At 39.4% G+C, this 13,905-nt stretch overlaps 1 protein-coding gene and 1 pseudogene across 1 annotated transcript in view; both read right to left on the bottom strand.

Annotated features, from left to right (window-relative positions):
• The window catches only part of SNAPC1 (small nuclear RNA activating complex polypeptide 1), a 28,749-nt gene extending 15,118 nt beyond the window's left edge, over positions 1 to 13,631 (bottom strand). Inside the window, exons 1-8 of the mRNA XM_012777653.3 lie at positions 13,426 to 13,631; positions 12,109 to 12,268; positions 11,367 to 11,507; positions 10,498 to 10,602; positions 8,998 to 9,156; positions 5,631 to 5,699; positions 4,846 to 4,908; positions 1,753 to 1,903 (exon numbers count right to left, since the gene is read on the bottom strand). Of these exons, the coding sequence (XP_012633107.1) occupies positions 1,753 to 1,903; positions 4,846 to 4,908; positions 5,631 to 5,699; positions 8,998 to 9,156; positions 10,498 to 10,602; positions 11,367 to 11,507; positions 12,109 to 12,268; positions 13,426 to 13,553 (976 nt within the window). The 5' untranslated portion in view covers positions 13,554 to 13,631. The remainder of the gene's footprint in view (positions 1 to 1,752; positions 1,904 to 4,845; positions 4,909 to 5,630; positions 5,700 to 8,997; positions 9,157 to 10,497; positions 10,603 to 11,366; positions 11,508 to 12,108; positions 12,269 to 13,425) is intronic.
• Positions 7,412 to 8,989, bottom strand: LOC105878320 (stomatin-like protein 2, mitochondrial pseudogene; annotated as a pseudogene).
• Positions 13,632 to 13,905: the final 274 nt, after the last annotated feature.

Raw genomic sequence — 13,905 nt, forward strand, 5'->3', positions numbered from 1 at the left:
TATCTATTTTTTTCACTGGGTGAGTTGTTTATTAAGTTTTAAGAGTTCTTTTTTTTTTTTTTTTGAGACAGAGTCTCACTTTGTTGTCCAGGCTAGAGTGAGTGCCGTGGCGTCAGCCTAGCTCACAGCAACCTCAAACTCCTGGGCTCGAGTGATCCTTCTGCCTCAGCCTCCCGAGTAGCTGGGACTACAGGCATGCGCCACCATGCCCGGCTAATTTTTTTTTATATATATATCAGTTGGCCAATTAATTTCTTTCTGTTAGTAGAGACGGGGTCTCGCTCTTGCTCAGGCTGGTTTTGAACTCCTGACCTTGAGCAATCCGCCCGCCTCGGCCTCCCAAGAGCTAGGATTACAGGCGTGAGCCACAGCGCCCGGCCTAAGAGTTCTTTATATGTTCTGGATACAAGACCTCTATCAGGGTTGTAGCTTACAAAAATTCTCTCTCACTCTGTGGCTTGTCTTTTCATTTCCTTAACAGTGTCTTACAAAGACAAGAATTTAAATTTTGAGGAAGTCCAATTTATCAATTTTTTCCTTTCATGGCTGTGTTTCTTGTGTCATACATAAAAAAACTTGTCCGACCCAAGAACAAACATTTTTCTCCTGCATTTTCTTTCACAAGTCTTATAATTCTAGGTTTTACATTTTGAATTATTTTTTATAACTGAGGTGTAAGTCAAGGATCTTTTTTGGGGGGGGACAGAGTCTCACTCTGTTGCCTGGTCTAGAGTGCCATGGCATCAGCCTAGCTCACAGCAACTTCAAACTCCTGGGCTCAAGCAATCCTCCTGCCTCAGCCTCTCTAGTAGCTAGGGTTACAGGCACGCACCACCATTCCTGGCTAATTTTTTCTATATATCTTTAGTAGAGATGGGGTCTCACTCTTACTCAGTCTGGTTTTGAACTCTTGACCTTGAGCGATCCACCCACCTCGGCCTCCCAGTGTGCTAGGATTACAGGCATGAGCCACTGCACCCAGCCAGGAGACAATCTTAATCCGTTGACCCCCTGGGTAGAGTGCAGTGGCATCATCATAGCTCAGTACAACCTCAAACTCCTGGGCTCAAGCGATCCTCCAGCCTCAGCCTCCTGAATAGCTGGGATTACAGGCACAGGCCAGGAATGGCCAGCTAATTTTTCTATTTTTAGTAGAGACTGGGGTCTTGCTATGTTGCTCAGGCTGGTCTCTTAACTCCTGAGCTCAAGCAATCTTTCCACCTCAGCCTCCCAGAGTGCTAGGATTACAGGCATGAGCCACCGCACCCGGCCTAAGGATCTGTTTTGGGGTGTAAAACTATGTCAGCACCATTTATTGGAGACTATCCTTTCTCCACAAAATTGCCTTTGCACATTTGTCAAAAGCTAAAGGGAAGTATGGTCTATAGAATGCATTACTTAGCATATCTTATTCTACACAAAAGTTTGATTCACACACAAAAATTATTAATGAAGTATGCACTGGATAATCCTAGACTGTTTCCATAACTATCTAGCTATATCACTTTGGACAAATTATTTAATCTGGGCCAAATTTCATCATCGATGAAATAAATGATATAATTTGATATGGTTTCTAGGTTCCCTTTCAGCATTAAGATTCTAAGAATCTAAGAGAATTTATTTTTAATAATAAATCTCTTAATATTCTCAAACAAGTATCTAAATCCTTCTTAATAAAGAAATAAAGGTAAGAGGACCTTTAAGACCCATTCTCCCTTGTTGAATCTTACGAAGTCTTTAAAAAGTTACCTTTGTTTCTGGAAGACATCTTCTTTCCTGCTGATTTCACTGTTTCTTTGTTCCTTTTTTTCCTAGGTGTTCTGGTTTGTCCTTGACCAGATGCAGAATCAGAGTCAGAAGAGTCAAGTTTGACTTGACGATGCCTTCTTGATTTGGATGCCTTAAGTTAGAAATCCAATTAACCACAATAAATTACAAAATTAACTGATAACTTAGAGAAAATAGACAAAAATGTGGAAAAATTTGAAATATTTGTCTTTAGGTATCATTATACTGGCTGGCTTACTATAATTACTTATACCATGTAAGTAGCCTTTTATCTTTATAACGTGAAAAGTTTCCTGCAGCTATCACTACCATCTACGCATATTAAGTTAAAATAAAGTTGTTCTGTTACCTAGCATGGTTGGGAAATGGAGGTATAGAGACAAATACTGTTTTAATTTTAATTCCTCCTTTCTAATAATAACAATTTCCTTTAGGCACCACCATGTGTTTTGAGTGCAACTACTTCATGCGTGGCTCCAACTATGGCCATGTGGCCCAGATCTGGCCAAAATGAGTTCCACATTCCCACAGCTACCATGATTTGTTCAGAGTGGGTATGTGATCTGTACCATAGCTAATGGAATGCTATTTTACAACTATTTAACTAGCAAGAAGGAAAACCTTTCTCACCTTCTTTCTTGCCATTGAACCTAAAGCTGGGAACGAGGCTGGAGCCATCATGAACAGCATGTGACGACAGCAAAAGCAGCACAGAAGCTGAGAAATGGAGGGCTACTCCTAATGACATCTGTGTTTGTGGGCAGTTAGCTACAGACTTTTTTGTTACATCAGTCAATGAATTCCCTTATTTGCTTAAGCAAAGAGTTTTAAGTTAAGGCTATATATGCAGTATAGATATTAACAATTCTTAAAAAGCAACCATGTGTAGTCATCCTTCAGTATCTATGGGAGAATGGTTCCAGTACCTCCCACAGATACCAAAATCCACAGATGCTCACGTCCCTGATATAAAACGATGTTTTATTTGCCTATAACCTACACACTTCCTCACATATACTTTAAATCATCTCTAGATGACTTTTAATACCTTACACAATGTAGAAACTCTGTAAATAGTTGTTATCTCATACTGTTTACAGAATGACAAGAAAAAAATGTCTTTACATGTTCAGTACATATGCAATTTTTTCCCAAATATCTTCAACACAGGTGGTTGAATATATGGCTGCAGAAACTACAAACACAGAGGGCCAACTGTATTATATGTCAGCTGTACCTCAATAAAGGGTGAAAACCACAACTAAGCTATGACATACATATAGCAATTTATAGGGAACATAATTCAATTGTTTAATGACTTAAGAAATTAATAATGTCTTAAGAAATACATTAAACATCAATTAGTGTCATATTACGTAAATATAAAAACAGTTCTGGTTTAAAAAATTTGATATAATTATTTTCCTTAGTGCTTTCATTCAATAATTATTTTAGAGTCAATTTATTATAGAGTAGCAAATATATAACACCTAGTTAATCAAGAGTCACTTTTCATTTTTTTATTACTTTTTATTTCTACAACTAGAATATGATAGTACATTCCACAAAATAAACTCATTCTTAGGTTGATAAAAAAATCCAGAAAAAACATGGGATTTAAGCACATGAATTGATCAGTGCTTTCTCCTGGAACTCCACTAAAATGACAGTAAAGAAATAAAAATGCATCAACCTACAAAAACAGAGATAACAGGAAATAATACACTGTAAATAAAACAACAAAATTCTGGACGATAGAAAATGGAAAAGTGAGCAAAAGCTGACGTGACAGAATTAAGAAGGCTGAAACCTAATTGCCTGCACTGAGGAAGTGTAAAGCCAGCTGATCCAAGTGAATTAGAAATTGTAGTCATCAGAAATGGGACTAAAAAATTGGGGAGATGTTTTGAAAATCTGCAGAGGGAACAGTGTCCCATTCCCCAGCCTCAAAGCTAAGCAGCTGAACTCCTGTAGAAAACAGGTGGTCTGCTCTCTGCAGGGGTTAAACCAGAGAGGCTGTAAGCTTAAGGAAACTGCTGTAGCTGAGGAAGAGGATGAGGCCTCTTACTGAAAACAGAGGCTGAGTGAAGCCTGCATAAGAAATGGTGAGCCTCTGGGCGGATTCTCTCCGTAGGCTCCCAAAACACTGACAGCTGGGCTTATTTCCCACTCTCCTCCCCCAGACAAGGGAATGGAAGATTGCTCTCTGGTAAAAATGACTAGATTCAAGAAAAAAATAGGGGTTAAAAAAGCTGTAACTCATCTTGACCACTCTTAATAAATATGAACAGACATCTGAGGATCTTTAGCCATTTGAAAGAAAGCCAACAAAATGAAAGAGATTTAAAAACACACACACACAAAAAAAGGAACTCAGAGGAAATAAGAACTGTCAAAAAACTGTAATGAATATCCTTAAAGAGAAAAAGACACTGCATCCTGCGCAAAAGGAAAAATTCATTTTTAAAGACAAAAAAACATTCAGAGAACAAGAAAAATTCTTAGTAAAATGTCAGCAGAAATTTTTAAAAATCAATGGTTCAGAAGATAAAGCTTAAGAAATATTCTTAAAAATAGGAAAAGATTCAAAGGAGAATAAATAAGAAAATAAAAGTTCAAGAAAAGAAAGAAAGCAGCAAAGAATACTATCAAAGAAACAATATAAAAAACTCCTCAGAACCAAAAGACATCACATGGAATGAAAAAAACTTACACCAAGTTATATTAGCATGAAATTTCAGAACTCAATGGATAAAGCAAAAGCCCTCAAACTTTCCAAGGTCAGGAATACTAGAAGTTGGAAGACAACAAAGAAAGTGGCATCAAAATTCCAGGTAAAAAACCAGAAGAAATAGCTAAGAGAAAAATTTGAAGATGTTGCCTCTCAAGGTTCAGAATACAAGGGTGGGAAGTCATACCGCAGAGGATTGTCAGGCTATATAACTCTGTAGTAATATTGGACTTTTAAAACTATGTATGTGTATTACTAATTAAAATGTAATTTAAAAAGTATCCAGTCAATTTCCAAATTACCTTATTAAAGAAATAACTTACCTGAACAACAACGGAAAAGGCCTTTGATTTTATTTTTGCTAATGATTCTGCCCTTTCACATCTCTGGAAATAAATTAAACAGGAAGAAAAAAAGTTAAAACACCAAACATTGGGCGAAATTTTGAATACCCAAGTATGTTATCAGAAATAAGATTAGAGGCAGAAGGTAGGGTAAAAGAAACCAACATTTACTGGATACCTACTGAGTGCACACAAACACATACACTATATTCTCTCGCAGACATAGCAGGTGCCACATGCCCATAGTGACCATTTGCATTCAGAATTCCAGGAGGACAAGATGAATGAAAGCTTGGTGTGATTAGGCAGAGCCTTCAACTGCCATTCCCTCCTCATCTGCCTATGCCCAATGATGGCTTCTTGTCTCAGCCACTAAGATGGATAAAAACTCTGGAGGCAGGAAATGGTAAATAGTAGCGTGGGCTCCACAGTGGCTGAAAGGCTGACAAGTGAAAAAAGCTGTATTACAAAAGCCTTACCCTGCCCCTCTAAGAACTAAAGGCGCCTTCCACCAACATCCTTTCCTTTCCCTGCTGAAAACTATTAACATCCTCACACACAATCTACACCTGATGTGGCCTTTCACAAGGTTTCCAATAAAGAACATACTAGCTTTCACAGAACCATGATTCAGAATTTTCTGTGGTATTTATTATAATACTGACCAAGGGTCACAACGCTTAGTATAAAAATCACAGCCCCACATAAAATGAAGCTAACCAAATGACTGCTCCATAAGCAATCATACAGCAAAGTTTTCTAACCTCCGATTCTTGTGAATTTCCTTCCCTCTTTTCTTCTCCATCGTTAATTTTTGATTTCAAGGATGGATTCTGAAAGAGCAAAAAGGTTATTTATATATACATAAATTTACAATTCAATTAAATGCAAATCAATGTCAGAACAGTGAGAATCCGCTTCTTTTAATTACTGAAAAACTAAAAGATCATTTCTCATTATTGCAGTGTGGCTTACCACCTGACATTAAGAACACAGTTGGGTTTCAGAATAGTTCCAAAATTCATCAACAAAATGCCTAAATCCTCCTAACTAATGAAAAGACAGCACACGCTTTATGTGGTAGTAAAAAACTTTGGTTTATTCCCCTTTCCTTCAGATTTACAGACATCTTAGTAATGCTCATTGAAGAAAGTTTATCTATCAAAATACTAACAAATTTTTACATTAAATGCCTAGGTCATTTGTGTAACTAACCTATTTGTAGCACTTCAAGTATGCAAACATTCTAAACCTTGACATCTCTCATTAAAATAAATACAGGTAGAGAAATAAAATTATTTTCTTCTTCCCAAGACAATCATTCTCCTTATCACTTTCCTTGTTTATCTTTTTTAAAATTAAGTTTTCAGCCAGGCACAGTGATTCACATCTGCAGTCCCAGCTACTCAGAAGGCTGAGGCAAGAAGATCCTGGAGCCCAGGAGTTTGAGGTTACAGTGAGCTATGATGACACCACTGCACTCTAGCCAGGCTGACAGAGCAAGACTCTATCTCAAAATAAATAAATTAATTAATTAATAAAGTCAAATAAAAATTTCAGCCAGCTTCCTTTATATAATGAAAAGTGAAAAGGTGGCAACAAATCTTTCTGAAAGACAATATGTAGATAATAATACCCATGTAGCATTTGTGAAAACACAAACACTAACACATTATCAGATACATAATAAGTAATTAGAAATTTCTTATTTTTAACTTTCATTTTTTTACCCGAAGTGTTTACTAAAATAAGACGGAGTAGTAATTTCAAAGGTAAATTTAGCAAGGCTGGCCTTTAGGTTTCTGGAGTAAAAAAGTTTCTCTAGCTGAAAAGGCTGATGTGGAATATGGGTAGCTCTAGCATCAACACTTTTGGTTAAGAAAACTAAATTGAAGATTTGTGTTGCTGAGACTTGCAAATGGATAAACCACACCAGGTAGGGAATGTGTAGGGAACAGAGAAGCAACTGCCTTCCCTACCAGTGTGGGAGAAGCCACCACTCAGGTCCAGCTGTCTGCTGCTAAGCAGGAAAGTGAGATAAGTGTTACCGGACCCTCTGACTCTTTTTTGGTTTGCCACTGGTGAGTTTATTACATGATTAAAGTTCAAATAAAAAATAAAAACCATTCAGCAAAACACATACTTTCATTGGTTAAAAAAAAATGAAAAATGAAAATAATGATTAAAAAATATATTAGAAAAAAAAAAAAAAATTAGGCCGGGCGTGGTGGCTCACGCCTGTAATCCTAGCTCTCTGGGAGGCCGAGGCGGGCGGATTGCTCAAGGTCAGGAGTTCAAAACCAGCCTGAGCAAGAGCGAGACCCTGTCTCTACTATAAATAGAAAGAAATTAATTGGCCAACTGATATGTATATAAAAAATTAGCCGGGCATGGTGGCGCATGCCTGTAGTCCCAGCTACTCGGGAGGCTGAGGCAGAAGGATCGCTCGAGCCCAGGAGTTTGAGGTTGCTGTGAGCTAGCCTGACGCCACGGCACTCACTCTAGCCTGGACAACAAAGCGAGACTCTGTCTCAAAAAAAAAAAAAAAATTAAAGCCAAACTCTTGGCAGGGAGGCTAGAGCCAGACCTAGGAGTACTGCCTTCCTGTCCCCAGACTCCCTGGCCAAGCCCAGCTCCACTAACTCAGCTTGACTCCATCAAGTTCCTCATCAAGACTTGCATCTGTACCCTGGACAGCTCTGCTGCTCCTGCTATACACCAAGAGTCCTAGGTCCGTGCCCAGGGCTTTGGTGAGGGCCCCACATACACCCATGACCTGAGCAACCGTACTGGTGACATCACTGGGAATGGAGGGCAATAGGATAGTGATGGAGTCCTTGGCCAGTTTGGAGAATGCATTGACACACTGCTTGGTCACAGTCAGTCAAGCTGCTGCATCTCCATTATGTTGTGTCAGAGATGCAGCCAGGATATGAATAGCTTTGGCCTTGGCCCCAGCCAGAACTACACTGCCCTCTCCCACTATCTGATTTATTTGTTCAGCCTTTTCTGCTTTAGAGACCAGTATCTGGCCCTGTTCCATCCCCGCTGCCACTTGATGGCCGACTATCAGGTCCCCTCAGACTCTAGAACTGTGGCCTGTTTCCACCACTCTGTCTCCACCTGCATATGTACGAACCCATTCAGGCAGGGTGGCATATGGATATCCTTGATCTCATAATGAAGGCAGTGGATGCCCCAGCAGACAGCAGCCTGGTTGACTGCATACACAGTGCTGGCATTCAGGGACTCCCACTCCTGGAAGACTTTATCCAGAGTTTGTCAAGCTCTGATCTCATGGTCATCTGAGCCAGCTGGGTGACAGCGTACTCAGGGTCTTCCACACCATAGCTTGCCTTGTAAGAGTCCATGATGCGGAAGTAAAGAACCCCATCAACATGCAGTGTTTCATTGTCAAGGTTCACAGCCAATTGCTCAGGCACATTGATGACAATTTCCTTAAGACTCTGCACATATCAGATCCTGCACAGGCATGAGGATGTTCAAGCCAGGCTCCAGGATCTAGTGGAACAGCCCATTCACTCCATCACTCAGGCCTCCAGCTGCAGTACAAACAGTACCAAAGTGTTTCAGGGGAAATCCAGAGAAAGTGTGATACGGGTTGCAGGGGTAGAAGCCTGCACAGAGCACCTCAGCAAAAGGGCCCCAGTGCTCCTTGCTGCACACGTCAGCATTGCCCACAACCTACTGATTTTTAAAAGCTGAATATCTTGAATTTTAGGCGAAGTCCACAAATATTTAAATGTTGTCATTTAATTCAAATTTTAAAAGCAATGTTAGGATTAAAATGGTGCAAAACAAAACACATCTGTGTGCAGGATTTGGTCCAAAGACTGACAGTGTGTAGCCCCTGGAAAATGTCAACTTATAAAGATTACAATTAATCTGGGGTATAACAAGACGATACACTCCTCTACAAAAATACATATATGCTTCGTCAAGTTAAATAACACCATATAGCTAATAAGTGGAACTAAAGAAGTAAAGCTCTCAAAATCTTAGCTCCTTAGGAATGTAGCCACTAAACTAGGCTGCCTCTCAACATTACCATCCATGTCTAAACAGTTGTATATAATACAAAGGTGAGGTGCCAAAAAAGCGATTGCATACCTTTCTGTCTTTGTGCCACTGCTGATGCTCCAAAACTATGTTCTTGATATTGTCAAAAAAATCATCCTTTATCAAGCTGAGGGCTTTGTCTGGTTTGGACTTATCAACTGAAATTATATGTTTCATGTTCTGATAATGATCATGTACATTCAGCATTTCCTAAAAGTAAAAAGATGAGTCTTTTATATCAATTTTTGAGGAGAAACTTAAAGGCAAAACCAATACAAAATATAAAATCACCTTCCAAAGTGACTATGAATTGATAAGGAATAACATGCTGTAGCATATTGAGAATAATACAATCATGCAACCAAACATTACAGCTTTATTAATGAAGAGGATGCTTTCACTGATTTAACTCAACAAACATTAATTAAAGTACACTGTTACTGGCCAGGCGTGGAGGCTCATGCCTATAATCTTAGCACTCTGGGAGGCTGAGGCAAGCAGATCGCTCAAGGTCAGGAGTTCAAAATCAGCCTGAGCAAGAGTGTCTCTACTAAAAATAGAAAGAAATTAATTGGCCAACTAAAAATATATAGAAAAAATTAGCCAGGCATGGTGGTATATGCCTGTAGTCCCAGCTACTTGGGAGGCTAAGGCAGTAGGATCACTTGAGCCCAGGAGTTTGAGTGTGAGCTAGGTTGATCCCACGGCACTCTAGCCTGGGCAACAGAGACTCTGACTTAGAAAAAAAAAAAGGACACCGTTATGGGGAGACTCTAGGGAAAGACTAATTATCCAGGACATAACAAAAATGATTTCTAGTACAGTGTATCATTAAATATCAGTACTGAGCCAGGGTACAGTGGCTCACATCTTTAATTCCAGCACTTTGGCAGGCTGAGGTGGGAGGATTGCTTGAGTCCAGGAATTTGAGACCCACCTGAGCAATACAGCAAGACCTGTCTCTACAAAAAAAATACAAATGGTGATTTTAGTAATTGAATCCACATACCCTGAGTTCAAGTCCAGTCTTTTACATCTTTCTGTTTCTCACTAAGCTTTAAGATTTATAAATCTTGTGGGTGGGCACGGTGGCTCACACCTATAATCCCAACACTTTGGGAGGCTGAAGTGGGAGGATCGCTTGTGGTCAGGAGTTTGAGACCAGTCTGAGCAAAAGTAAGACCCCGTCACTACAAAAAAGAGAAAAATTAGCCAGGTGTGGTGGTGTGTGCCTGTAGTCCCAGCTACTTGGGAGGCTGAGGCAAGGATATTGCTTAAGCCCAGGAGTCTGAGGTCACAAGGAGCTATGGTGATGCCACTGCACTCTAGCCAGGGTGACAGAGACCCTGTCTCAAAAATAAAAAAACAAGATTTACAAATCTTGGTATAATTAGGGATTTCCACCACTATACTTTAGAGAAATAGTATTCTGTGCATGGCTAAAATCATTATAAAAATTGTCAGTGTACAGATGAAGGTATAACCTCAACATATAGTTGGTAATAAAACAATTTTTTTTAAAAAATTTCAAAAGCACAAAAGCAAATTTACCTCTAATACATCAGAAGTGATAAGTTTCATTACACGATCATCAGGATCCTTAAATTCTTCAGTAACTTCAGCTCGTTGAATTTTTTTCTTCATTCTATATGACAACTGTATGATAAAGAATGTCTTTTACAATGAATGTCTTTTAAAGGATATTTTTTTTTTTTTTTTTTTTTTTTGAGACAGAGTCTCGCTTTGTTGCCCAGGCTAGAGTGAGTGCCGTGGCGTCCTAGCTCACAGCAACCTCAAACTCTTTAAAGGATATTTTTAAAGTACTGAAATATAATCAGCAGTAAAAACTGTCTATCAGTAAACATGATGAAACAAAAGCAGCTGAAAATGTATATTTGTTAAATACCCATTTTCCAAAGAATTGTATGTCTGAACTATCCTTTTAGATGCCATGCCACATGTTTAGAAGTTCAGGTGAGATTCTGAGAAATTGCATCATTTGTTAGCTAATGGCAGAACCAGATCTAGTGCTCTTCCAACCTAGTATCTCAACTATCACATGATTGAAGGAATAACAAAATTTATTCACTAAGTGATTTATTAAAATTCCTTGCTACTCTTTCAGTAACTTTTCTGATGTCTGAATAAAGAGAGGCATAAGGAAATGCAGATGCCAAATCTAATTTCCTCTCATAATGACTTGCTTAATATGTGGCATCCAGAAACATTTAAAAGCAGAGGTTAAATTTTTGTTTATAGGAAAAAAAGTAATCAGAAAATATTTTCTTTTACTATTTTAAGAAGGATACGAGTTTTGAACACTATTAATATTCATTCCATTTTCTGGAGATTGAGGTGTTTTATGGACAATGAAGTATAATTGCTCATTTTGAAAAACCAAATTATTTTAGGCAACATACCAATTTGGGCATTGCTGTAAAGTGAAATGCTCTGTCTAGTCGTAGCTTCCTAAAAATATAAGCTGCATCAAAATGTTGTGCATTTATCAAATCTTGCTGAAATTTTAAAACTTCATCCCAATCCTTCAGGGCAACTCTGATCTGCAACCAGAAAGAATAAAAAAAGTTGTACTAATAAATATGTCTTTTTTCACAAATGTATTGTCATTTTTAAATACTAGCATTTCTAGAGGATGGTCCATAAAATGACTAAAACAAGCTACATGGACCACCTAACATTTATTTAGGACTAAGTAACTTGTACTCCAGTCCTGAAGGCTGCCTCACTCTCCATTGTACCCATAGATTTATCAGGATAGATTTAACTTCCTGTTTGAGGAAAATGCCAATTTCAAAGTGGCCCCAGAAGCCCAGCATCCTCTCTTCCCCCAGTCCCGATATCCTGCATGGAGCTGCCTGTTTGGTTTAATCTGGGAAGCTGACACCTCACCCATTCCCCACTGACAGGCCTGCACGGTTCACCAGTCTAGTTTTTGCATCTGTCATTATCTTTTGTATGCAAGGTTTAATGTGCAATAAATGTAAATGGGCAATGTAAACCAAACAAAAAGAATATTGGCATTTCTATTTAAATCATGTTTAATCACATAATACATATTATAAAATGTAAATCATAATACATATTATAAAACAGTATCTGTTTTACATTTCTGCTAAGGAAAAACAACTCACCAACTATTACCTTTTGTTTTGGTTGACACAGTTGAGTATTATATAATCCATACAGGAGATACAAAGCACCAACTCTGATCTGGAAGGTGTATGGAGGTAAAAAATACCGCCAAGCCAAAGCTAAAGCTTCTTTTGTAAACATGTTCTTTTCTAAATTTCTCATTCTGCCACTAGAAAACAAAGAGAAAATACATTATGACTCACTAAGAAATAAGTAATGAAAAAACCAGAAGAGGTATACACTTGTTTAAAAAGCAGTTGCTATTCCCTACTATGCTCAACTATTGGGGGAAAAAAGCAGTTGCTAATAACTGGAAGGGGATTCCTTACCTGATTTTTTCATCATTCAACCACAAAGAGCTAATTTTCTACTGTGCGTCTTACACTGAGGTACAGGCAACTACTAGGTAAACATGATGCAGCTTCCAAAAGCATCAACTTTACTTGCCAAATTGGAGATCAAGAAGGAAGGGCTTTCAAATCATTACTGGTTAAATAGTTACATCTATTAAAACAACCACAGTTATACTACAGAATCAAAAACTTTGTGCATTTTAATACATAATGGACATTTTCTACAATACTTTGTCTTTCTAGGCTAAAGGAGACTTCCCTGAGGAATTGTCATTTGAACTTAAGCGGGAGTGAAGAATAAAGTGGACAAGCAAATGGAGTTGGGGGAAACTCCAGGCTTAGGAAATGCCTATTAAAGGACCAAAAGCAGTTGCAGTTGCAAGAAAGTGAGTGCTTGGAGGGAACTGGTAGATGAGAGATGGCCACAGAATAAGGATGAATGGTCTTGCCAGCCACGTTAGAGAATTTGAGCTTTAGCCCAAAGGCAATGGGAACCACTAAAGGGTGGTAAGCAGGCAGGTGACGGATCAAATTTGTAGTTTATAAAGACATCTTTGGTTGTTGCATGAAAAATTAAATCACTCGTGCAGAGTTTTGTCTTTGCTTGTGTGTCTGTTGTGTTTTAAACATGGGGTTGTAGAAGAACAAGACTGGAGAAGAGCAAATAAATGATAGCAGCCTGGGTCTGGGTGGAGGAAAGTGAAGATGGAGAGAGCTGTTTAGAAGAAAGGCCTGGCAGAGGACGCACATTCTGGAGTAGGCCCAAAAGGATGCAATCGGGGCCCAATGAAATCGCCCAAGGAAAGCGCATACCCTGACCACAAGCGAAGGCCCAGAGACATGGAGACAGCGTTTGCAGTCTGCCCCTTCTGAGCCCTTTCCACATGGGCAATACGGCGGCCGGGAAGGAAGCAACTTTCTACACAGCCCGTGGGCAGCTGGGAGAGGCAGGCAGTAGACGAGAAACACCCACCAGAAAATGGTCCCGAACTTCATGTTCCTCCAGAGCTCCGTGAAGTCCTCGAACCGTACGCTGTCTGTCTCCTGGAAGCGGCTGAGCAGCGTCTCGCAGTCGGCCTGCAAGCCGGAAGGAGTCCCCATGCTGACGGCGCCGGCGCTCCACGCTCTGGACAGCCAGCGGTGGTCGCCGAGGAAACCAAGCTTGGACCCCGCCCCCTACGACGTGACGCACGCGCGCTACGTGGCGTGTTATCCGGCACGTTTAGCTCCGCCCTTATCCGGGCCCCTTGCTAGCGATCGTGAGCCCTCTGCGCATGCGTGAAATTGTATGGCTGGTTTATCAGCTGAGATCGTTTTTTATGGTGCAGGGCTGAGATTGGGCCTTTTTTTTTTTTTTTTTCTCTCCCACCCCTGCCTGAGATTGGGCCTTTTAATTTCGGGAGTTCCATTGAGCACAAGGATTTTAGGTCTTTATTTTCTCCTAGTTAACGTA

Source organism: Microcebus murinus, chromosome 6 (assembly GCF_040939455.1).
Source record: "Microcebus murinus isolate Inina chromosome 6, M.murinus_Inina_mat1.0, whole genome shotgun sequence".
Lineage (NCBI taxonomy): Eukaryota > Metazoa > Chordata > Mammalia > Primates > Cheirogaleidae > Microcebus > Microcebus murinus.